The sequence below is a fragment of the Struthio camelus genome, chromosome W (genome assembly GCF_040807025.1).
Source record: "Struthio camelus isolate bStrCam1 chromosome W, bStrCam1.hap1, whole genome shotgun sequence".
NCBI classification, from domain to species: domain Eukaryota; kingdom Metazoa; phylum Chordata; class Aves; order Struthioniformes; family Struthionidae; genus Struthio; species Struthio camelus.
Window position 1 is genome coordinate 39,204,743 of NC_090981.1, and position 27,791 is coordinate 39,232,533.

A 27,791-nucleotide genomic window follows, 5' to 3' on the forward strand; every position below is an offset into this window, starting at 1 on the left:
CACGGGACCATGAAAAGTTATGGTTTCATTTTCAATGGAATCTAATTTCACTTGGTTAAATCTTTACTGGAAAGAATTACTGCATATATGAGACTAATACTGATGTCTCTGTGTAACCCTCTGAGAATGCCGAATTCCAAGAAAAACTTATGTTTTTGCTACCTGAATCATAGGTGGCGGCAAACCACATTTTAAATAAACCTTGTGTTAGAACTTTAAAAATGTGAACCACAAGCAATAAATTAAATAAATAGAGAGAGATGATCCCAAGAGGATTCCTGACACACCACAGGCTCTGCATGCTTTTAAAGGGGTAGAAGGTTATCAAAAGAAAGGCTGTGTAGCTTCTTGCAATATTGTAATATAAAGCTAATAGCTTTTTCCAAATATATGGTACATACCTATTTGGAATGTAAAAATCTTTGGAAGGTATAGAAAGAAGGGACTATGAGAAAAGCACGTTTATCAATAACATGTAAAAACTATGGAGCTGATACTATACACAGTCATATGCGTGAGTAACTCTAATCAGACCAGCAGTACCCTCAAGTCAAGAACAGCGCACATGAGGACCGTGACAATCTTATTTCAAAATTCAAAGTAAAACTGTCATTCTCTCTTTGGCCTCTCCTGGTGGAGCAGCTGATTGAGTACAAGTGACACAAAATATCCCATTGCAGCTTGTGATGCTTCCAGACACCTAGTTAGCATTTTGTCAAGAGTCTCAGATAACTGCTACATTCCTAGACTCCCTTTGTAACCAAGGGTACACAGTGCCTTCAGTCACCCACCTGCAAAATCTGAGTACCTTTTACTTCTCACAGATGTTTTCGAGGACTCCTAAATACATATTGTGCACCTGCAGTGCTCTGAAAAAGCAGTACTCATATGTAATATAAGAAAAATTTAAAGTACTGGTGGCAAAGATCCTCTCAAATTCAGTGAGGCTACGGTTACATCAAAATATTTCAGTAAAAGCAAGCATACTGATGTTAGGGGGAAGTATCTCTTTCCTTCATCTTACACACAGGCATGGTTCTGACAGTCAGCTTCTTTTATCAGTCAGCAGAAGGAGGATCAGGCCAACAGTAGTCAGATTTCAATATTAAAAAAAAAAAAAAAGAAAGAAAGAAACTTGACACTAACATCTAAATCCACTGACTGTAAATAAGCAAAACTAGGCACATACACATCAAAATGAAAGTTCTGACACGCACAATAACGAAAAAGATAGTCACAGTTTTTGAGGTAAACACTTGGCTCTTTATGGAAAAGGCAAGCAAATAATATCTGCTATATCCCAGTCGATTGAATTGAAAGTATTTCTTAGCATTTGCTTCTCAAAATTATGAAGCATTTTCTCTGTAATAACATTTTTTTGGTTATGTCTACTCTTATTCCCACGGGAAGCCAGCATTCTTGCAACCATAATAAGGTTTTTGCTGTATTTAAGATGCTTTCTCCCAAACCACTTTGGTAACTATATATACCCTAAATCATCTGATCAGATTATAGTACTAGTCTCTTTCTGCAACTCTTCAACCGAAAAAAGGTTACAACCATTATATGGAAGATGGAGTGAATTACATTTTGAAATATACAGACTAACATTATGAAATTTTGAGTCTTACCCAGTAAAGTCTTCCTCCTAGGATAAACCAATATGTGGATGAGGGCCACAGAATTAGATCCTTTATTAGTAAGAAAAAACAGACAAGCCAAAAAAGAGGGTTTTGTTTTCTTCTTCAAATAAAAACAATTTTGATAGAAAAAAGCAGAAGAATAAGTTTATGCTCGCAGGAATCAAATAATAGTTATAAATAAGTTGTACTAGAAATGGAAGCTTTTTCCTGACTTCCTTTTGTTTTAGCTACAGTGACTGCAGCATTGCTTGGGTTCCACCGTACTCTGTGACTATAGATTACACAATCTACTCATAGCATTCTGTATTCATTAAAGACTATGTTTAATTTAAAAAAATCTTTTGTTTCTGTCTTCAGTATGTACTATTTGCTCTGAAATAGGTTCAACTATTTCTGAAGAAAATTATTATAGAAATATCTAATTACTTATGTGTTCAGGCTGACAAGCCTTCCACTTAAGCCTCCATATTGCATGCATATTCTACCCAGATAGTAGTGTTATTCATATGCGACTTCCTGAGAGATTAGAGTAATGCATTAATAAGCATAATTTTTAAATATGGATTGGGATTACTCTTATTATTTTCTCTGTCCAGTATAAAATACAAGTTGTGAAAAGTAGAATTTGCATCTTAACTTGCTCTCCATATTCTTGGCTGACAAATTATCTCTGCTTTGCACCTTAGGAGACTGCCAGATATTAAGTTACAGTTAAAGCTTCACAAATACCGTCACAGCTACTGAAGCCAGAATAATTTTATTTTACTTACTGACTCAATCATGTAGTGAACTGTAACAATCAGCCTTTGTCTCATTTTAAAAATGTGTAAATCATGAGCCACAATTTGTCTGTGAACCACTTTAAGTAACATCTGTCTGCCTAAAAAAGCATTGGGCTTTTATTGTATACCTCAGATTGGAAAATAACCTGCTATAGAGCCAGATAAACCTGAATCTTGGCACATCACTGACCAATTAATTATACTGAATTTTTACTTTCTCCTAAAGAACATCATTTTCTGAGCAAATGATTATACAGACTATTTAAATAAATCTTGTTCCACAAATCCTAGCTCAGTTCTTTACTGATCTCATGTCTATACTATTTCATTTAGCTTAATATATCCAAACCACAATTGCAAGTTTCCACCAAAAAGTTGATTTAATTCTTGAATAAATTGTCAAAGTAATATTTGGTGTCTATATAGATAAATACCATTCAACTCCTTTTCCTGCCATCCTACCCACAACACACGAGAAAGGCAGTATTCCTTTTGCTCCAATTTTTCTGTTGAACAGTTTTTTATTTGCATTCTTTTCAGCATTCTTCCTCATATCTAAGAATATATTTTCATTCCAGAGGACTTGAGTATTGCTACATAACTAGTCTCAAAATCCATAAATCCAAACTATATGGAGAAATAGAATTCTTCATTCATTTTTCATGACTCCTTGTTTACTTAAGATGCTCTTAACTTTAAACATAAATGATACTTTCTTACCATATTTTAAAATCTTAGGAGAAATAAATAAAAAATGTTGAATATATATAATTGCAGAGTAAGATTTACACTGAAGTAAAACCTTATGGTAAAAGTTAAGATATAATTCCTATTATGTGAGAGCAGTGGCTGTGCTGAAAAAAAAACACATTTCCTGAAATGCATTGCTAACTTCAGGTCCTCATTCCTGCTTCAGAAAGCAAAAAAGGAAAGAAAAAGTTGGATGAACTCCATCAGTAAAGAGGTATTACTTTTCTTTTGATTTAGGATCCTTTATCAATTGACTTATGATGCAGCAATATAAAGACAACATTATGCGCTTGATATGTGGTTTGTAACAGCTCTTTCATTGCCTGGCAAACATGAAGCAAGCACTGATGACATTTGCAAAACCTGAAAATGGAAAACACCACTAAATACTCTTTCGTGTCTTAAAGCAAGAACCATGGGATATGATTTTATGAGATAGCACCTTAATATATTTACACTAGTAGTAAAGAGTCAAATCTTCCTGCAGGTCTGTGCAGGAGAGCTCTGAGGTAAGGACTCAGTCATGCATTTGCAAAGGTGATGACAATCTGTTATTTGATCTTAATGCCAAACAGAAAAACATAACATGTTTCCAAGGGCTGTACATCTATATTTGTGATGGAGCACTTCCAACAGGTGAAGGGATTTAGAGGTTAACTTTTTTCCCCAATAGCAGGCTGGGATGACTCGCTTGGATTAGCTATTTCCTTTTGTTAAGTGACACAACGTTGGAAAATATTTTGGGCAGGACCCCCAATGTACCATCTGCTCGAGACAAAGCCTTTTGCATCATGTAGAATCTAGCCTCCTGTCAGCATAAGTTGCTGAAGAAGTTTCATAAAAAGAGACTTATATTTGGGGACTAGATTTTAATACTGATTTTACTGATTTTACTGATTTCAGGGCTACCAAGATGATTAGAGGGCTGGAGCACCTCTCCTATGAAGAAAGACTGCAGGAGTTGGGCCTGTTCAGCCTGGAGAAGAGAAGACTGAGAGGAGATCTCATCAACGTGTACAAGTATCTGAAGGGGGAGTGTCAAGAGGATGAGGCCAGCCTCTTCTCCGTGGTGCCCAGCAACAGGACAAGAGGCAACGGGCAGAAACTGAACCACAGGAAGTTCCACCTAAACCTCAGAGAGAACTTCTTCACTGTGAGGGTGACAGAGCATTGGAACAGGTTGCCCAGAGAGGTGGTGGAGTCTCCTTCCCTGGAGATATTCAAAACCCGTCTGGATGTGATCTTGGGCAATATGCTCTAGAGGTCCCTGCTTGAACAGGGAGGTTGGACTAGATGATCTCCAGAGGTCCCTTCAAACCTAAACGATTCTGTGATTCTGTGATTCTGTGATTTTCTATTTTATTATCTATGACTGACAGACTGAAAAGAAATAAAAATTATTAGCCAAGAAAACTGACTGAAAGCTTGATTAGCAGCTGGCAAAAGACTCCATATGAAGTTCAGAAAAACAAGAATTGAGTAGGGATACTGAGAAAAATCATCAATGAAATGGAAATCATTTGTTTTGCCTTTTTCAGGTGACTAGGGAGATCTAATATCTTCCCATCTGATCTAGTAATTAGCACTGCCACTGTATTTCTAATTAAATAAAGGACTCAAAAATATATTTCAGCATCAAGGGATATCATTTTCATTTCTAAACTCATTTTAGTACCACAGAGAAGCATATAAATCTTTCATCATCAGGTACCATACACACTAGTGGAAGGTAGGTGACATGTCAAATGCTGTGACCTGTATTGCAAGAGATTTGCTTACAATACAATTCATATATACTTAATGCAAGAGAAAAACAGAGATAAAGACAGACAGAATAGATGTTTGGTATGGTAGGTACTAGAATATTACTAATTATGACAAAGCCAAGAAAAAGAACCAGTCTTCAGATTCAAGGATAATAGAGCTCTGACTTGGTTCCTTAGCTATATTAGAAACACTTCGCACAGTATGAAAAAATCTAGTGTTTGTGTTTTTCTAGAATTTGCCTCAAAGAAATTAAAACAAAAACATCAAGATCTTCTCAGGCCTCATCCTAGGCACAGGACTCAGAGGTTCATACACTGAGCATGACTCAACCCAAGCCCTGTTACATTCCCATTTCCCGAGAAACGCATTCGTACTCCAATTCAATCGCTTGCCCACATCAGTTTTTCTTGCATGATCAATACTAAAGGCAGTAAAATTATATTTTAGGTAAATACTCTGAAAAACAAACTGTCTGACTACATATAATTGGCAAATAGGATTATGCATTGTAGTATACAGGACTCTGAAAGAGCAGAGGAGCAGAATTTGACTTTGTTCCAGATAGTTCCCAAAAACAGTTATTTCTTTTACAAATAAAACATGTTTGTAAATTTAAAAATTCATGCTGCCATCAAGCCATAACCTTCTATGTAAAAATCAGATATTTTTCTTATGAATTTAAACAGAAATCCTTGCTAATCACAGGAATGTCTTTGTAGTCTTCTTGTGTCTATAGCTCTATAAATATAGATAGTTTATTTTCTATGGAATATCACAGACAAAAGGCGGAAATTAGTGTTTTTAAAACTAATTTACCATAGATCTTGAAAAAAGATCAGTTTTTGAAGAAAATACCAGCAATGATATTGCACCCCTGAGGTAACTTTATTTAATATTCAAAGATCATGTGAAATTATCCAAAAGTCAAGAGAGTGATATTTATGCCAAAAAAAAAAAAAAAAGAAAGACTTATTAAGGGTTATAAATTCTGACTCCTTATGTTTAAGAGTCCATTTTATTTTCTACCCAGTGATCGTATTTTTTATTTTAAAGGAAATCTGTAGGAGCTATAATGCACCCTTGGTCTATTAAAAATGCTATTGTGATATTGAACTTTTATTTTAGAATTACCACTAGGTATCCTCATTTCTCCCCAGCTCTAGAGAAAAGTTCTAAGTCTCATATCCTTGGGCAAATGAATACAACATGCAGAGTGAAAAGTAAATAGGCAGTGACTCCTTTTATGAATAACGTTCATCAAAAAAGGCAACTAGCGATGCCATCATGCTTTCCAAAACATATTTTTCAGCTGAGGTAAGAAAGTGTATGGAGAGAGAGAGAGAGAGAGAGAGAGAAAGAGAGAGAGAGAGAGAGAGAGAGAGAGAAAGAGAGAGAGAGAGAAACACAAAGAGATCAATACAGAAATACATGAACAGCTATCATGGGAAACGAGATGTTTTAAGCTATTGTTTTTTTGTTTTTTTTTCTCCCTGAACCGTAATTCACCCAAATCTTCAGAAACTGACAACTTAATTCATGCTTTCCACCTTAGTTTGATACTTGCTATGGCATTGCTAAGGCATTCTTTTTTGCCTGAAGGGTTATATGGTAATCTACAGAATATGGTTATAAGCTTCAATCTATTTGCTTAAACTAGTTCAAGTCACTTAAAGAAAAGAGTTTTAAAACTATCACTTTAGAGATGTATTAGCATCAGTAACTCCTTGGGCCTGACGCTATGTAATCCTTCACACCTGTTCAAAGTTGGGTAAAATTCCTGTAAATCACTACATAAAATGCATCACAACAGAACTCGGATACTCTGAAATACTATGAAGCTGCACAAGAAAACACAAAAAAAGAAACAAACACACAAGCTTCCAACATTTGTGGGTAAAACAACACTCAAATATATTTGAAAATTACTTACTTTTCCTTCACTGGTAGTTCTGTCTCATAGGCTGCCACTTTAGCTCCTGTCCCAGCAGGCTTTACTATCCTTTGCCTTCGCTTCCGTGTTGGAGCAGTATCAATGACGTCTGGACTACCCAGGATGGAGTCCTTTCGTTCTGGCACTGCCGAAAGGAAAAAGACCAAAGCTGAAGAGAACCTTGAAGTATTACAAGATAATTCTTAATATATTTTTATTTATTCTTATTAAAATCTCCCTCTATACTTGACAGATTCAGACTTGACAGCAGTTGGTGTCTTGTAGTAAAACAAACAGAAAAATGATACAAAGTGAAATTCAAAAGGTCAAATTTAAACGAGAAAAACAGCTTTCCTTTACCTCTCTCTGTAGTCAGATGAGAGTAAGAAGGATTTTCAAATACACAGTTAAAGATCAGAAATTTACTGCAGGTTTCCTGATCCCTCCTTGGGTCCCTCCTGATCCCTCGAGTAACTAGAGAGGTAGCCTACAGAGTCTAGTTTCACCTAGCTGAAGTTAGTCTTTGTAATCTACAAAATAATTGACAAAGATGTGCACACAGCAAAGGAAAAAGGAGCTCAGGATTTGCAGTTCTGCTTACTGCATGGCTTTATTCAAACTCTCAGTCCGTAGTATGAGTAACAACACACGTTCAGAACAAAAGGGAACAGTATGATTTTCCATATTCATAAGGAAAAACCCTTGTGAGAAGCTTATTTGCTGTGGTCAGGTACAGGATTTTGTTATGCAGAAGTTACCCTGCTACCACTGGGCCATAAAACCTCAGGAGTTCTGCTGGAGACTCCCCGAGGACATTGGCCAGAGAGGGATGGGCAGCCCCATACCTGTTCACGAAGGCAAAGCATCCTCCATCTGGAGCAAACCACAGCATAAAAAGGGAGAATGCCAGCCAGCTCCCCGTTCTGCCTGTGGAACGGACGGCCCTGCTTCCCTGGCAGCTTTCTTACTCAAGAGCAAATTTCTTAAATGCTGAAGGGGAGCTGCAGTCTGAAAGGAAGATGTAAAGAATCCCTGTCTCCTTGCAACCTCAAACGAGATAGCAAGTGTAGGCTTCAACTCACTCCTCTGCTTATGATAGGTAAAGTAAGCTACAGCCAGATTCATTCACCTACAATTTTCACTTCCATTATTACTGCATAAACTCACATTAGTAATTCTCCATGAAAATTCATAAAAGATGCATTGCCTCCATTTAAAAAAACAACCCTCTATCTGCTTTGACAGCTATCTGATTATTCGAAGCTTTCATGTCAAGATGGTCAAATCCTTCCTTAAGCTAAAATCCTCTCTCTCTTACTATTGCTATATATAGAGGAAATATGTAGACATTTTTATGCCAGCTATCAACATTCTGTAGTATGCTTTTATTTGATGTGCCTGCTTTAAAAATAAAATCTTTAATCACTTTGCATATTTAAGATAATGATATCCAGAACAGCACACATTTCAACTGAAATATATCAAATAATGATGTGGTGACTGAGGGTGATGTTATTATGGTAACTTCCCTGACTACTACTATCTGTGCATTTTAGGAAGGTTTAATCCGTACATGGATGAAAGACACTATAATTTGAGATTCAGTACTGAAGTTTTCCACATGAAAATAAATAATGGGTCTTATTTCTTCATTCCTTTCAAATTTGTTATCCATCTTTACAGAATGGAAACTGGAATTAAAAAAAATGCAACCCATAAGTAATATTTCAATTTTTTCTCAAAAGAGCTGTTTCTGATTCAGAAAGCCATTAAATTAACCGTACAAACACAGGCTCCCTAGAGCCAACGCAATTGTTGCTTACAGTCAAGCATATACTTAACTATCAGAACCCTCCTGGCTTATAACAGCATGCACTATACTACATCAGAGATTTACAGATCTTTGCAGGGTGACAACAGGTATTAGCTGACATGTTTCCAAGTCATAAGCTAACTAACGAGTTTCAAAGTCCAACACAGACAAGGTACGCTGCCTATAATAAATGTTGAAAAGGGTTAAGTTACAGCCTAACCTTCCATACTAAACTTTTAACTAGCTACGTACACTTTTCCAGTGCTAAATGTTGAAAACATGTCAGCTCTTGTTAATTACTGTTTACTGATGACATATTCAAAGTAGTATACCTAATGCTTATATCAATTCTGTTCAGTGTATATATATTTTAAAATCACTTCCTAAAGTTAGCACCTTCTCAATTAATACACAAAATAATTTATTATCAGGAACCATACATACAGCAACAAACTTAAATAATTTCATTATCATAGTTCTTATCTTTCCTTGTCGCCATTCTTTTCTCACACTGTCTGCTCCTGCCAAAAAGTAGATCCAATTTTAACTACATACACAATGACAACACAATGTTGCTGTTAAAAAATGTCTCTGTGTTTCTACTAGTGTAACAGATAATGGTTCTCTTTAGACAGGAGTTCATGCTCAGCATCGCTTAATGTTTAGATGCAAATCCTGTTTGTCTTCCACAACAGTCCCATTGATGCTCATGTGAGAAAACGGAAAAGAAATGTTAACCTTTGTCACATACTGCATTTATACCTAACCTTAGGCTGGGAAAGGGTCTCAGTTTTGTACTAAACATCTCAGTCTGATCTTTCCCATGAAAACAAATTTTGGTCTTACAATCTATTAAAGCAAAGCAGAATAAAAAAAACTCACCTAAATGATTCAAGTTAACCTCTCATTAAATTCTCAGTAAAACTGAGAATTTCCATTTTGAGAAAATTTCTTCTAACAATAACAAGAAAGCGGCTTCTCATTCACACAGCGCAGAACATGATCTTATGATGGACAGTAGTAGACTGGTTCATATATAATAGCAGATCACCATATTTTTTTTTTAAGCCATACTACCTCTACAGTTAGACCTGCGAATGAAAAGATGACATGTTTGAAGGTCAAAGTATCAAGCATCACCTACTACTGCTGCCCAGAAATGAATCCCATTAATGGATTTACCTATAGTTTTTGACTAAAAGCCAAACAAAGCTTAAGCAAAATATTATCCTCTGCTCGACACAAAAGGTTAAGAAATAATGGGAGATAGTCTTGAATATAAAACAAGTTTTCATTCCGAAAACTCCTTCCTTTCCCTCTGAATTTAATTAAATTTCAAGAAGTTTCTTTACTTCTCACTGTTTCTTGCTTTTATATTGTTTACTACAGTATAAATGACCACTATACTTTTTAGAAAAATAGTAGAAATTTAAATATAGAAAAGAGTGCTGTATGATGAAAGTCTGTTAATAAATCCCATAGAACAACAAATGTTGATCCAATAAAGGAAGTGTTCCCAACAAACAACATATACCTTCTGCAGGTGAATAGCTGCAAATAACAGACTGATAAGAGAGCAAGAAAGGGAAACATAGTTCAAGTGCTAAAACAGTATTTGTGCTAAGATTAAAGATTTTAAATAAAATCTTTTGATCTGCTATTTACTCTTTTGAAGAATGATATTGTTTGGTTGATAGACTAAATTAGAAAACCAGGATACTGTAGAAAAGAATTTAAAGTGAAAACTTAAATATCTTTATTTGATTTAGAAGAGTCAGAATGAAATTAAATCAATAGAGAATTAGTTAAGAAAGTGAAACAGAAGACACCTCTCCACCTACGCAGAAAAAATGCCAGGACCCATTCTCCGAGTCTGAGGACAGTCAGTATATACTACCTCGCATCCACTCAGTTAAATTCTCCTCCTTCCCAAAACAGTGCCACCTCTTCCATGCAGGTTGTTGGGAAGACTCTCCAGGCACCAGGCTCCGCCTGAGGAGCTGCCTGGCTATAGCTGCTGCAGAGCAAGATCACGCCAGGGAACATGCTATCCGTAAAATAGTGGGGACTACTGTGCTCGAGTGCCAGCACCGAGGCCCGTGGCTTGGCATTACCTGGTTTACTAATGCAAGCATAGTCAGACACACTGTTTTTTTGAAATCTTGTCACTCCGTGATATGAGCAACATGGGGGAACGGACAGGGGATGAGTGAGGCGAGCGGACAAGGCACATGCGGGCACTCACTCTCCAGCCTTCGCCTGGATGCCCTTTTTGCTAAGTTAGATGCTTAACAGAAGCTCTGTTAGTAAACTTATGCTCAGTGACAAAACGTCAGTCATCTTCAACATTCAGAGAAAAGAGCAAAGAACCTAAAGAACAAAGAACCTGAAGTGAGGGACACCTTTTGACTTTTCCCAATTAATAAAAGAATTAGAACTAGGTTTAATTTACTATTTTTGCACTATTGAGAAACAAGAGAAAAGAGCATATATCTGACATCAGAATGAGATCTTTATAAACACTCTGTATGTACTGCTATAATATCATGTACTTTAAGGCAGACTAAGCTTGTACTTTTTTGCTGTAAAAAAGATGTTTGAATTAAAAAATGGTCTAGCTCTGCCAAATCTAGACACACCTTCAAGGAAGAGAACGTGAAGTGTCAAAGCACAAGGTATGGAGATACTGTGATCCCTGTAAACCACAGACATTTAAAAATTAATTTCTATAACTTAGTTGTAGATGGACAGTCCAGTTGTATTTTAAAACATTTATTCTCTCTCAGACAGAAGCTACTTTATTTTAGTTTATAAGAGTCAAATTGTTAAAAAAAACCAACTTTGAATCCCTCATATTCACCCTGCAATTTGAAAAAATTTCATTCTTTGTACATCATCACCTGTAATGAAAATGCTACAGCTAAAACTTACACAATTGCTAACAACAGTGCTGCCATTACATGAGAGAACAGAATCTAGATCCTGCTCTAACTAGTACTAAAAGCTAGTACTAAAAACTTAGCTTTGCCATAAAACATATATAGAGTAAAGTAAAAACAAAGTTTGAGTAGAAACATTCCAAATTTAAACAATTTTCTCCTACAATGACCTAATCGCTAAGTTGCGTAACTACTGCTGTCTCTGCTCCTGCCTTAACACAGCATTGGTACTGATAAAGTAGATTGCAAAGGGACAAAGCGCCCACAAAACCATCACCTGAAGAGCACTAGGACAGCTGCTCCTCAAACCATGAAAAAAAAAAAAAAGGCAAGGGAACAGAACTCATTACTTTAATCCTTGACTATAGTGTTACTTCAGTAATTATGAGGTTTCTTCATCTCAGTCTAATTCCTGAGGGATCACCATAGCTGGTAATAATTAGCATCTTTGGCATTCTCAGCAGAGCGTCTCCAAAATGAGTGGGTATGGAAATGACCATGCATCTCACTGATGTAGGCAATCCCTATAAATTAGGATTAAGTTATATTTAACAGGAGGTTCAGGAAACACCACTTCTAACTATACTAAAATTATTCTGAATATACACATTCTGGCTATAATCGGGCTTCACCCCCCCCCACAAAGAAACAGATCCATTCAGATCATTCAGAGATCCAAAATTAAACAAAATACTTAGGGCTCATGCATATTCTTCAGTGAAATAAACAGGAACATGTCACTATTTCAATTTTAGGAAAACAGTAAAAACTATACTCCACTCTTTTGTTCTGTTCTACTTTATATTTTGCTCTTTGTATAAAATTGGATATACTGTACCATAATCCCCTGGGGTCTGCAGGCAGTTGAGAATGCAGTTCTATAAATTCTCTGTCAGTTAGTTATTAGTGTTTATTTTTATAAAGAATATCTCCATGGGAAGTGTTTATGATGACACATTTTAAAACAACTCCAGTAAAAAAGTTATACAAAATTTATAAATTGTATGAAATAGTTCAGTAAGGAAGTTTACATTTCACCCTGCTAGACTGCATTACCACAGTATCATAACATGTGGGCTCTTCTGTTTGCAAAGGCTGTTCTTTTTATGATATCACCTTTTTTCAAAGATATTTTAAATATATTTCTTTTCTTTAATTAAAAAAGCTTATTTCAAACATGCAGGGAAAATTCAAGTTAAAATAAAAATTTAGTTAAATTAAGATTTCCTCCTCGATACTTATTTATATGAGACAACTCAGTGCTCATCTGTTACTAGTTCATGTTGTCTTGAAAATAGATGGTAAAAAAAATTCAGGTCAAGTCTGACAAGCAAATAAGAAGTTTGGTAAGGAAGCATGAAAAAGTATCTTTTCATGTATCAGAATATCAGAGGGGGAAAAGGAAATGTGTTTTCACAAATGTCTGCAGAGACTCTGAAGGAGCTCATTAATTTTATTCGTAATAACCATGATCTCTTGTAGAAACCCTTCTTGTAAAAATACTTTGATAAGGGATGTTTCACTAAACAATGCATACTGCATTAGATATTAATTTTCAATAACCCAGAATAACACATTGCTAAAATATTTTAGTAACACCATAATTCTAACAAAGTCATTGGTTTTAAACATTTTCAAAGGTAATGATTTGTAAGTATCCCAGTGATCTTGAAAATCCTCACTGTATGTAGCATATAAAAGTTTCTCTAGTCCCTACAAATTAGTACCTACCTTGCAATGTAACAAAAGCCTTATAAGACGCTCAAATCTTTCCTGATATGAGTTGCAGGTAGAGGCTACCTTATGAAGTGGTGAAAGCTAAAAGACTGTAATTTTGGTATCCGAAAGCTATTAATGGTTAAAGTTGCTTTCCCTGCTTTATTTTTTGTGTGTGCTTGAATTGAAATGCTGGTGACTCAGACGCTGTTGTGTCTTTTGACTAGCCAAAGGCCATTAAATGAAGAGTTAGGCTGTACAGTAACAGTGTTAATAATAGCCTGATGAAGCTAACTTGTATATCATGCTTGGAGGGATGCATGGCCATCTATCTGGCATATTAGCACATACAAGTTCAGGATTTAAGCAAAAGGATTTAAGCAGTCTTCATCTGAAAAGGTTTAGATGAGCTCACTGCCCTGGCTGTGACCATTTGTTAGAGTCATTCTCTAGACTCCCTTGATGTCCTATTTGGATCATCTGAACCACTCAGGGTGGAGGTAGGAAGCTTCTGAATGGTGTCCCCAGGAGACATTAAACAACATGCAGGTCAAGTAACCAAAACAACAAAACAGGCAGATGGAAGAATTTAAAAAGTGAAGCTAAGAAAAGCTTTGGAAAAAACTTCTGAATATTTCAATTCATGTTGAGGTAGTGGAGCCTAAAGTCATTTTTCATTAACCATATATCATAGATACCTTGTGAATGGAATTCCAACTAATATTGGCACCATTTTTACTCCAGTGAATTTTTCTGATGTCTATAGTTTATGTTGCTGAGCCCACCGCCCCCTTGACCCCGGCCCTAACACTTCATAGTGTTGGGTTTCCAAAGACCAGCTGTAAGGTTACCCCTTATGTCAGGTAGTGTTTCTTGTTTGTCTAACCTGTAGCTGCATAGAGCCTGATATTTGAAAGCCAGTCCTAAAGAAGTATTTGAACATCGGTAATTATATTAATTATTTACTGATTGCAAACCAGTGAGAGACTGCTTTGTTAATCTTTGTGTAAAATGATCATTTGTAATGCTATTTAGGAAGTTAAGATAAAGTAGTACAGCTACTTATGAGCACTTTGAAATTGGGTTTCTGGATTAATATTAATTAATGGAAAAGCTTATGCTCCTAGAATAACAATATTTAAGCCCTAGAATACGCAAGAAGTAGTATATCTACTCCTGTGCTAACTTCTTCACTTAAAATCAGTATTTCTTGGACAATTAAACATACAACTGAAAGGATTTGTGAACAGTAAAGTCTTCTGCGTCCCTGCCACCACCACCTTTTTGGTGGAAGCATTACGTTGTCCTTGTGCTTCAATAGTCTAAGATGGAATAGTTTGTCTCCAAGATAATCATTGTGACATGCTACACTTTTTTTTTATTCAGTGAGAAGCTTGGAGGCATCAGGAGGCCAGAAAGATCTATGTTGCTGAAGATAGCCAAAAAAAAAAAAAAAAAAGTGCAAGCTGTATTCAGACTATAGCCTTCCTAATGCCCCAAAGTTGCTCCACAGTGCTTTGAAATAGCTGGAGCTCAGATTCTTATGCCACAAGAATGATTTCTTATCCCATTAAATAAATTTTGAGGAAATCAATACAACTCACGGAAAGGTACAAACTGCAATAACTCTGGAAAACATGTTATTATCATGCTGGCATTTTATAGTGAGTAAATTATTAGCCTTTTCTAATAAGGTACCTTAGTAGATACCACACAATGAAGTTAAGATGTTTTCAAGTATATTTTAGATTACAATTTCTAGTATGAATATTTTCACACCAGGTTGAGAAAAGGTTTCAGGTAGAAAACTCTAAAAGAAGAATCTATATTTAAACAGCAACTATGCCTGAGTATATTTTACCAGATATTAGTAACAAAGTACAATACAATTTAAACAGATATTACATTCAAATCAGAAGCTATTTTGCCAATTATATGACAAAATACACTCAAATAATATGTGATCCTATCTGTTTTCTGAGAGACAAAAAGACACAGAATTCAAGCTTTAAAACCACTTACTCTAAAAGTTAATGAGACAAACGCTCTCTTTATCCTTTCATAAGGATATGCAATTTTAGCCTTAGAACACAAACAAGTTACACTAACTTGCATGATCATGCATGTGAACATACATAATTAATGACTGAATAAAGCTGAATCATTCAAAATTTCATCCTCAGAGGAAAAATGTTGAGAAAGCCTTAAAGGAGTAAAAAGAAAATGAAACATCTCCTGCAATTGATACAGAACCACTGTGTAACTAACAATGGTAGGGGAAGTGGTCAAGAGTGGGCAGTTACTCAGAAAATTACTAGCATGCTTTTTTATCCGACTTTCCCAGTTCTAACTCTATCTATGGTTGTGGTTTCTAAAAGCCATCATTACTAACAGCTTTTCTGTAGTTCACATGAAACTATTTAGTTTGCTCAAGCTCCCAGGGAACATTTAATTACTGGTTACTTTCTGTTGCTCAAACAATACTTAAGTACCTAAACATGGATAAAATCTTCTAGAATCTTTAACTAGAAATTAGGCTTAATCATTTACTTCCCACACTCATGCTCTTCTGGCATCCCACGCTATGAATAACTTCGTAAGGACCAAAGTTATTTAATGGTGCCCATCAGGGCAAGGTATCTACCCCTGATTCTACTAATGACCTTGAAGAAAAATCCATGCTTCAGTTCCTTATGTGTAAGGTGCAAGCAAGGTTTATTTTTTTTAAATATCTTGATGCCAAGGATCATGCAAGCCTGGTCCAAAGGACACAGGCACCTCTGTTAACCCTAGAAGAGCTAAGTATGATTGCCGTAGACACTTTCTGATAATCGTGGTAAGGCATACACATATGGCAGGTGAGGCAGGTAGGCAGGCCAGGCAGGCATGCTGTGCAGGACTGGTTCGGTTCATCTCTGTCCAGCACTCCTGCATCTGGGACTGCTGGGACTTGTGGTTCAGAGGCATCAGCTGGCACTGCACACCAGCACTGACCTCACAGGCAGCAGCAGGGTGACAAGCAGAAGGTGGCAATGATGGCAGCCCAACACCTGCATACATGCAGGGCCTCTGGAGGACCAAGACGGCAAGGAGGCCAGTAGGCTAATCCTGCACGTAGGAAACAGCAAGTCTTGGGGGAGGTAGGCATGAGGAAATAGCCAGTTTTGTCAAACGAGGCTCAGTCACAAATCAGGTTGGGATCTAATGGCGTAGTGAGCCATTCCAACAGCCAGCATGATCTTAAGCAGCTGAAAGATCATAAAATGTTATAATAATTTACTACTCCATGTGACAGAAAGGGGCTGAAAAGGTAAAGTCCAATACAAACCAAACATGTCAGTGTTATAAGCAGTAAAATCAAGGAAAAAAAAATTTAGATACTAATGGATCAAAACTCTGCACTGTTTTTTTGAAAAGTAAATCCAAGTCCCAAGTGTTTTTCTTGAATACTAAAGTAAAACACAGGTAGTGAGGCTTGACTCCAAGAGACATCCTCTGTGCTTTGCATCACAGTCCTCCAAGCTTCAGTGATGACTACCAACAATTCCGGGTGAAGCACAAAATTTGGTACTGCCTTCTTTTCTCATTGTGACCTTTTTCATCTTCTCACCACTCCTCTTTCTTTCTGCCTTTAACTAGCCTTGAGATAAACTTAAGTTTATCTCACTGAGACTCAGTGACTGACTGATAAAAGGAGGTCACTGCCCAGACAGTCCTTGACAAAATTTTAAAATGAGATCTAACCCATTCCTTCTGAAAGATTGGCTCAGAAAACCCGGTGCCCTACCTGACAGCCTTCCTACAGAAGGCATTTCTAAAATATCTCTCTTGTGCTTTCCATAGACATATACCTTTCTTTCCAAATGTAATATGCTATAAATTCTGTATTTTTTGTATATTCTTTTCACCTTGTACAACCAGCTGAAACATTTCCAAACTCTGGCACTCATTTTCTAATGTTTGCTGTATACCAACCAGGTAAGCCTACCTGAGATCTCAAAGGTCATTTGCCAGGAAAAAAGTTCCATTTACAACAGGATCTACCTATTTTTATTGAAATTAATAGAAAACCTCTACTAAGTCAAAGATATACCATGAGTACTATCCAGAAATAACTATTAGCTATCTACTTTTTTTCATGTGCAGTGACTTCTAAAAGGCTTTTCATATCATGAATTTAAACACAGCATTTAAGATGTCATTATGGCATGTCTTTATATGCTGCTGCCATTAGGGTCTTTATAATGGATTCAGAAATGATGAACATAGAAGGTGCATGTGTCTCAGTCAGACATGACTTTAACACTAACGTTTTTATGGCAGATGCACTGGCACAATTTCAATCAACATCACAGGATAATTTTGCTGTGGAAAATACTACAGGTAATTTTGGTTATTCTAAGAGGTTTTGTTCTGAGACTACAGACATTTAAAGAAATTTAAAGATCTCAGAGTAATTCAAGAACAGTGATGCATTAATATTTATTATAACACTTACTGAGCAATGCACATGGAAATTGATAAAGCTAATTTCTAAGACATCAATGTACAGCTAACAAAAAATCATCAATTAGCATGTCTCAACTGTAATGAAAAGGTTGGCTTAATCTATAACTTCTACTGAGAAAGCTCTGACAATATAGACCATATGATACACACATTGCACAGTTTTAACATTTATTCAGTATTTATTAATCCATTATAAATGGATTATAAAACTTCTTACTGGAGCAGAGACCTGAGTTTACATTCTGATCTGTGCTGTGATTCTTCATCAGATCCCTGGCCACCTGCAGAGTTCTACCAATCTGTTGGACTTCACATGCATGCAAAGGTCGCAGCTACTGGACCACAGCTGAAGATACAGTTGGAAAGGAGCTCAGCTTCAGAAGCTTTACCCCTACATCATGAAATCATCTATGAAACACATTGTTATTGATATTGTTTTATTTCACAGTGGTAAAAATGAATGGCAAAAGACTATGGCAAATATTCCTGGCCTGACCCCAAGTTAATCCGACCACAGAGATATAGAGCCAGGGTGGAAGATGAAGTTATTGCGTAGTGTAGCTGTAGAAGTCCATAGTCGGACTCATTATAGAGAACGGGCTTTGTTCCCCTGGGATCTACTAACTCCAGGATAGTCTTTCCGTATGGCAAAAAACTCACTATTCGAGAACAAAAAAAAAAAAAAAGGATCATGCCCTGAGCTGTGCTAGTAGTGTTCCATATATCCTTCCTCGGCCAACGTCCCTACAAGTCACTAATGCCAAAAGGTGCTACGCAAATTCCTTACTAAAATGGAAAAGACAGTGTTCTGGTTACCAAAAACGCAAAACAATGTCTATTCAAGCCTAGGAAATACACTATCTTCTTCCGATAAACAATCTCAGTACCAAGTCTTTCTGATGTTCAGATCAGTCTTTGGCAGAGTGCAGCAACCTGATAAATTATTTACAGTAGAACATAGCTTGGACCAGCAAAGCCTCATGCAATTTCTCTACTCCTCCCTCAGTAAGCATTGATTCTAATAAATGGGGAAATCCATGTACAGGGATAATATGTTGGCACTTAATATTTTATGCAAGCTCCAAAAATCTATAAGGAACGGGAGAATATTTTAATATATTTAATATATTTCATAAATTCATTACACTGGGAAATTTTTATGCATCTTTACCACCAAAAAATTCATTTAAATTAATAAGGCTCTGTGGAGATTTAAACATTTTCTGACATTCCTCCCTAACAACATTCAATGTAATGCTGGGGGGGGGGAGGGGGGCAGAATCATTTAAAAAGGTAATACAGTCTCTCTCGAAGTAAAGAGAGCCTGGAGAAAACAAAGTAAATACACACTCCTTTCCCCACCATCACACAGCTCAAGCCTAAATTCCAGACATCAAGGTTATTAAAATAGTACTCCAAAAGACGGGGGCCAAATAAACCTGCTTTCCATGGGAAAGGATAGAAATGTGTGTGCAAACCATTCAGTGCAAGTGAGAAGAAATGTGTTCAGATGGATTATTTTGTTTACAAGAAAAAAAAATAACTTTGAGTTGTTTTTGAGCATCTGAAATGAAAAAAGGTAGAGGAGAAGCAGCATGGCAGTGTCCACTTTAGGAAAAAACTGTGAAGGCATCCAAAAATCAATTCAGCAATTAGCCATGACAAATTGGAACACTTGTTTAACTAATGACTCCAAGAACTACTTCTAGCTTAAAACAGGAATAAATAACGTATACACTGCTTCAGATAAAGAAAAAAACTAGAACATTAGAACCAGCAGATAGTTTAGTTTAACAGACTCCTTCAAAGTGAGATGATTTTTCCTTTGGCACCTTGCTGAAGGGAGAACGAAGGGATGAATCACTGAGGTAAAAGCAGATACTAAACTCCAGTGAAAGAATAGAATAAAATTTAATATTTTCAGTGTAACAAAATTAGTGGGTTATTTTCCAGGAAAATTTGCAGAAGAATATTTAGAAAACATACATATTTTATAATGGCATGTTCTGAAAAGCTAAGAAAAAAAAAGTGTTTCAGGCTACAAAGCTGTACAAAATTAAGTTCAGTAACAATGAAAAGAATAAAGTCACCAGCTTTAATAGCTGAAGTGTGGGTTGACACAAAGCCATAACAAGGTTCTATATAAGGAGAACACCATATCATTTGACCTGATACCATATCATCTTACATTACAGACTATAGCCTACAAGTATTCCAGCCATCCTAAACTGTACTCTTATTTCTAAGGATTAAGATGTCAGATAATAATGCTGATATCCTTTAGCGTTAGAATTTTTGCCTTTAAATATTATTTCTAACCATTGTACTTGCCTAAAAGGATGTTTGAGAGCCTATAGCTTTCTTCATATGGAATGGATTAATCATTATTATATTAGTATAGTTGACTTAAGGGAGGAGGGGGGAAATCACACCCAGTTCCCAGTTTCTTTCCTTGTCTGCTCAGGTTTAACCAATATAATCCTCACAGTCCCATGGTCACTGGTAGCATTATTTTGGCAGCATGCCTTCCAGGAAAACCAGCTGTGACAGGACTACTCATGTTGTAGAATACTACGCATAAGATTAAGAATGTCAGAATGAGGTTCAAAAGCAGAAACGATAGACCTAATCTTCACCAGTATATATCTCTTGTGTTTAAGACCCTCTTTGCTGATGAACAAAAATGTATTAAAAGATCCAGGACTGAGTATAAAACATTAACGTGGATAACAGCTGTTAAGATGACTTAACGCTTACTACATGTTCAGCATTAACCACTCTGGCCAAAAACTGAGCCAGAATAAACCAGAAGAGCCCCTCTGGAAGCTAATGGAGTTATCATGAATTAAACCAATTGAGAACCCAGAGTATTGCTCTACGACAGCCTGCTTGCAATGTGCACAAAACAAAGCAAATGACTAATTGCACATTGTCCATGAACACAGTCATTTTACATTGCATTTCCTGAAAAAGCAGCTGAATAACCTGATTACCTGGGTAGTATTTGGAATCTTTCTTACCATTTTTTCCTCTTCAAAGCTATATAGAGCTATTATTTTCAAAAACATATGCCAAAAGGTTTATAGCCTCATTTTTTCCACAAGGTCTGAATTAGCAAGGAAACAAGCATCGTCTTGACTGTTCTATCAAATATTCAACTTTAATTTGTTAACACACCCTACCCATCCCTGAATATTTTGTTAAAGTCCAATAAAGATACTCCATTTCATACAACGAATCTTTTCCATTCTTGAAAAGGTCGCAGTTGCATGGCCAGATCGGCTTGGGGCGGACATTCCCCGTTGCTGCGAAGCGCTTTCTGCAGCTGATCTCCAGAGTCTCCCAGCCTGCGTGGCCGTACATCAAGGCTGCCATTTCAGAGCAGTTTCAGTGGTATAAAAGAAGAAATACTATATACCTTGATGATTTACTCTCAGCAGCCTTTACTACTAAAACACCTGCCATTCTCTCTAAAACTATTTTTACTAATAACACTAACTGTGTTGATCTTGTTACCCAAGGATATCTAAAGAAAAACCACCTCCTTTTTACCAGAAACCATGATCAGTATCTTTCCAAAACATAAATCATGAGGTGAGCTCAGCAGGTTAAAATGCTGCTTTCTCTCAGAAAGGTATTTTAAAGTTTCTCAGATTTATATGCAATGAGACCATGATTTATTCTGAGATGCCGCCACAAATTCAAGCAGTAGCACACCTTTGCAGGGCAGCAACAGCAGAACAAACTCAGCTTGAGTAATCAGGATACACAGGCACCTCAACTGTGACACGCTAGATGGCTGGAAGGGTCTGTTTTTTGTTTTGCCTTCTAGTTTCCTGCCCTGATAGAGGATTTAGATGTATGACATAGGTCAGGGTTACAGAAGTTAATACACTGGCACAAAGATAAGGGTCAAGACTGACTACTGTTACAAATGTAATTTCACTTTTCTTCTATGCTACAGAATTCTAGCAAGTCCCATTAAAGAGAGGGGTATGAACTGCAAAATAGCTTACACTCACCAAAAAGTGGTGTCACTTTTTCCTGTAATTTCATTTGTAAAAAAAACAAAAAAACAAAAAAAACAAAAAAACCCAAAACGAAACAAAAAAATGAAACATGATCCGTCTCTCGCTCCTACAACTCCTTGCTGCAAAAAGATGGAGCAGCACAAACGGAAACAGCTATGGTTCCTTTACACTAAGCTCATAAAGGAGCTACAAAAGAATAACTCTGATTTGTACCACAAACATACCATCTCCCCTCGCACCAGAAGCGGCCTGGGAATTGCAAGCTTTCCCTCAGTTCTGCTAAGGCCTGTCTCCTCCACAGATGCATACTGCGATCTCCCGTGTGCCCGCTCCTCTCATGCTGGCTGAGCAGATTCCTGTTGACAGATAGCTTCCTGCCCAGAGGGAATTTACCAGCTAGTTATTTTTAAGGTAACTTTGCACTGTTTATGCAGAGAAGGTTCTCCTCAGTATGCCGGAGCATATAGCCCTACTAGAGCACAGCCTTACAAAACTATTTGAAATAAATAGATTTAAACAACAAAATATCAATAACTCCTAAAAGTGCCTGTTTATCTGGATGCTCAATATAACTCTTCTTAATTTTTATGCAGCTTCAGCAAATATAATGATATTTACAGAGTTGGCCTCTCTTTGCACATAAGTCATTTTAATCCCCAAAACATCAGCCCAACCTCACAAACAAAGCATACACTGAGAGATGATATACTACCCACAGTGGGATTACTGTTTTGCTTCCATTTAGCTTCAGCATTAGCTATCCTGTCTTGGGATATGAGCAGGGGAAGCTATCAAATCAGCTCTTCTCCTCTTCTCTAAGGTTTTACAACTCCTCAAAAGATTCAGCATGAGAGAGACAACTCCTCCTCCGATCCAGATGTGATGGAAATGATGTTTGTCTCTAAGGTAATGTATAATTTTCTACCTATTGCTTTGCTAGATTACCAAAAATTAGCAACGCTACAAAGCTGATCAGAAAGTTCTTAGACTTTCTTATATTCAGTTCATGAAACAGCTTTCTCATATTCACATGACTAGGATGAGGGTTTTCTTTGACTGCGCAGTTCCTAAACCAAGTAAAGAAGAAATCAGTAAACAGTTCAATAGCCTAGAAAGTAATATAATTCACCCACATAAGAGCACACATAAAAGGCTGATTATGGACCTTACGGATGCTTTGAGGATTACTGACATCAATCTCATGGTCCAAATATTTTAAGGAAGGTTTGTAAGCACTGATAGTCTTTGCAAATTCTCCAGTCAGAATCTTCTAAGCCTTGCCATGTTTCACAGGCAAGAGACACCTGACACGATATGACTCATAACAGAGGTCTGATTCCACCTTTGGTCTGATGTAGTTATGTCATCGAGCTGCAACAGCTGGGGTCAGCTGGTCAGTTTAACTGTTAGCAGTGCAGCACTGCCCTTGTTTTTGTAATGCAAAAATACATTTTGCAAACGTATTCATGTCACCATCGCCACAAAGCTGTATCTGGCTCTTGGTGGCCAGAAGCACTATTTGCATGTCTCTAGAATCTAAAAGCTTCAGCCGCGCATATATAAACTAAAAATTTCAGAATGGAAACAACTTTCTATTCCTTACTTTGATGGAGAGATAAAACATTCTCTTACGAAGAGCCATCTGAACAAGCTAAGTGCACAATAGGAGCTTACGCCTCCAGGGCACCTGGAGAGGATTTGTATTTAATTTTCCTAAGTATCTGTGAGGCAACTTGAGCTCATTTAGTGATCTGTTAATGTTTTCACTGCTGACAAACATTTAGCAGAATAAGTTCCCTGATGATTTCCACAGTTTAATTATATATTTCTGAAATACAAGAGGCATAACAAAAATGAGTAAAAAAAAAAAAAAAGCACGTCATATGGAAGTGAATGACACAGAACACTATAGTAATTAAAAATTAAGTTAATCTAAAAGTCCATCCACATTTTACATCTATCCAAAAATTCCCGAGTTTCTCATCTACTATACAATTCAACACCAGAAGCCAAGCTATTCTGTTACTAAGCACAGGTCCAGTTTTCTAAACAGGCCCAAAGTCTTGGCTATCAAACAGTCTGATGTAAGAACAATTATAGCTATATTCATCCAAAGTGACTGTATTTCAACAGTTACACTTACCAAAAAGCTAAGCAAACAAAAGCCTAACTTTCCATCATCCTCCAGCTGCCATTAAGTCAACAGCCAATGGCACTCAGATCAGCAGTGAAGTTATTTCTGTGCCTTTTTCTCAAGAATGTCCCTGGTTCTGATGAGGACATTTCATCATCCCCCCTCCCCCACCTTTTCCCCCTCAAATCTTTGAACTTTCTTGCACAGAGAATGCACGTCAGTGGTGTTTCTCCTCTGTTTGTAAGGTATATCTTATTATATCTGTTTTGACTCCAGTAGTTGCATACTACAATCGCTTTTCAGTAAGCCAACTTACCATTTCAGTAATAGTCCAGAAAATCCACCACATTTCTTATATAACACTCAGAAGATAGACAACACAAGTCTCAATCGGTGTAAGTCAGTGATAAATCACCAGTCAATTACCTGAGCAGCCGGCTCTAATAATTCAGCCAGAATCCTGAAGTTGACAGTTAAGTTGGGTGCTCTAACGCCTTGATAACTCACCTATTAACAGTCTAAATATCTTTTAAGGAATAGGGATAAGTTAAGTCAGCAAGAATTTTCTGCTCAAAACCAAGGTAGGTGACTGACCGTTTTGCTGAACGGAATGAAATTCAAATAAGAAATAAGTTATAAACAGCTTCAATTGGAGGACAAGTATCGACATATTTTTGATCTTGTACATAAAGGATCACGTCTCACTGAGCACCGTTTTGTACGAGGCTTGTTAAGCACACCTTGCTACGCAGCTTAAAACAAGTGAACGCTGCAAACTGAGACTCAGATTTGCTGTTGTCAAATGAGGAAGTGAAGGAACCAAGTTTTCAGGCAGCCTACAATCAGTTTCAGTTAAAGAAATCCGTGAATAAGTGACAGACTTTAGCCAAGGAACAAGTGATGAATAGAATGCCCCTAATGCTAATTTGAACTAAGGAGCAATGTTTGAATAAGCTGCAGATAAGGGTTCATCTTTGAATACAGATGAAAGCTGATGCCAAGCAGCCAATATAAACGACACTTCATAGCAAACAGATAGGCAGGTGATTTGTCAAATGAAAGCCCTTTGTTGCTAAGCTTTGTTCAGCACCACAACTAAACATAAAATGAACTGTTATGCTGTGTTGTAATGATACACCAAGAAAAGCAGCCAGGTAATAACTATGAACAATGGAGATCTATACCCAGTTCTGCTCTGTGGGATTTGGGGAGATTTTTTTTTTTTTAAACAAACTAGCAAACAAAATTATTTAACACAAAGTATCCTGTTCATACTGTACATCCACTTTTTTCTTTCCTGTATCAATGCGGTGTTTCCAGAAATCCCCCGCCAAAATGCTGCAAAACTTATATATTTAGAATAATAGAGGCCATTGGAAGCAGAGGACCAATTACCTTAATTAACAAAGGACATCCAATGGTTCACAAAAGTAACTGCCTCAGAAAAACAGTATTTCAGTGAGATTTTCTAAGGTTGCCTGTGGGGTCCTCTCCTTTGAATTCCCTTTCTTACTGCACACAATCTTGCAATTAGAGCCTGTCATATAACTTATTCTACCTGTGCTCTTTCAAATACGAAGGCATACATGATGCTATCTGCTTCATTTACATTTCCTTTAGCACTCACTGATCCGTGATGCAAGAAGCCAGTGTCTTAGTTCTCAGGGAGGGGTTCCTCAATATGTTCTGAGACATATTTCCTCCAAGTCTCTTGAGCCATCGGGCACCTTCAGGGAAAACGACTAAGTGTTTTTAGCACGTGTTTTCCCTCTTCAGTTTTTAAAGAGGAATGAAGTTTTCACTTTCATCAAAATTCTGAAAATTTTATTTAAATTAAAAGATGGCATATAAAATGTTTTGATGCTTTAATCAGAAGTGATGAACTACTAGTGAATCATTTAGTTAATGATACCATTTCTAAAGCAGTGGAAGTTTTACATGTAACTAGAGAAGTTAATGTGTTGAGGTGTAATAGAGTAAACTACTCTCTAGTAGTCTAGTAGAGAAAAGATAACAGCTTTAACTTACATTTTAACTTTAGCACATTTTGTTTTAAATTATTTTAAAATCTGCAATAATTAAGGTGCATTTATACAACATGTCAACATTGGAACTAAGTTAAAATAACTTTAGGAAACTGCCTGAGACAGAATGCTACATTACACTTATGCAAGAACTACTCTGAAGGTTACAAATAGGTTAACTACTTTGCTTCACCTAGCACTTCTCAACTCATACTCCAAAGATTTCTGATGACTTGCATAGCATGTTTCCCAAGGAAGGACTTAAGGAAATAGCTAGCAATCAGATACTCGTGACCTGACCCTTCTCCCCCAGGAACCTGGTAATGAGTATCCTTGTGATAACTCAACCTATGCCTATAGATTAAAGAACTGTCTTTTTCTAAGACAACTGATCTCAGTATGGCTAGATCCCAGACAACCACTGCTCTTGCCCTGTTGAGATGGTTGCAGACTGCAGAATCAGCAGACGGAAAACTAGGGACTGCACAGTGAAAGCAGAAGCAATATTTTAACCCTGTAAACAGATGAAGCAGAGCAAAAGTCTCAGCTACTGGAACAGAGCTGGGCTCAGCAGCCAGAGCACTACTGCAAGCTACTCTCCTATAAGTCATGACTGTTTTCTCCTTTTCAAACAAACAGGTTCCTTACAGAGACAAAAATTAACTTACAGCTGTGAATGGGTTAATAAATGCCTTGGCTGTAAGCAGAAAGTGCATGGTGAGAGGGGGATGAAGAAAATGCAAAGGAAGGAAGGAGGTGGGGTGGTGTCAAAATTACACAATCTTTCTCTCATTTGCAAAAAGGGAGCTGCGGGGAATATGAACCAATATTTTTATCATGGAGGTGTAGGTAAAAGGGATTTGTCCAGTATCAGCAGTTTTAACTAGCAGACTACGGAGCTCAGATGTGAGAAAGAAAAATTACTTCAATGCAAAAGATTAAACTAACATAAAACTCACTTTAGCACTAGTCTCTCCTTATACTCCTACCTCTCACATTTTTCCCATCCAGTCCCTCCTTCCTCAACTTCCCTGTCCAGACCCTACAGCTTTCTGAACACAGACAAAACCGTATACAATAGCCTACTCTGTAGAAGTCTGAGCATAAGAGATTTTAGATTTTTGGTCCAACTGCATTTGGTTACATGCAAGAACTTTTCAAGCTTACTGACTGATGAATTTATGAAACTGTGTAAGTTGCTTTGGCCATTCTTGAGACTAGAGATTGTTAGTTATCAGCACAGTCACCAGTGAGGAAAGTGTTCAAGTTCTCCTATTTTCACTTTCGTACTTACTAAAGAAAGTTTAATATTTTTATTAAATAAAAAAATAAAAACCCTACTCAAACTAAACAAAGGAGTGCCTCTTGAAGTAAAATGGGAGGCACTTGAAATCGTAAATTGATTTTCTGCCATGGACAACACGGCTGTGGACTAATTTGCTTTTGTTTTTCAAAAGATTGAAGCAGTAATTTGGTTAAAAGAGGCTGAGAAACACTGTCATGGAACAACTGTGCCAATTTTTAATTTATAATATATTCTCAATATACTCCAAAACATTGGTTCATATAAAAATACATTAACATATCCTTTTTCATTTCAATTATGCTGTCTAATTCTAAATGCAGTTGATATCTACTATAAAGAGGTAAATCGTAAATTTTATTCCACATTCCTTGGAAAGGACATAAGCACATTTAAAAATGAGCACTTAATTTTTTATTTACATATTCAAATGTATGCACAAATTTCCAG

General features: G+C 36.7%; 1 protein-coding gene across 8 annotated transcripts in view; it reads right to left on the reverse strand.

Moving 5' to 3' along the window:
• Positions 1-27,791, reverse strand: part of LOC138064030 (DNA repair protein XRCC4-like) — a 198,755-nt gene that overhangs the window by 62,646 nt on the left and 108,318 nt on the right. For 7 of the 8 annotated variants that reach the window (XM_068924649.1, XM_068924650.1, XM_068924655.1 and 4 more), the window contains one exon: positions 6,873-7,017. In XM_068924649.1, the coding sequence (XP_068780750.1) occupies positions 6,873-7,017 (145 nt within the window). Of the gene's footprint in view, positions 1-6,872; positions 7,018-9,567; positions 9,777-27,791 lie in introns of all 8 variants that reach the window. The other variant, XR_011137241.1, reaches the window with a different exon arrangement.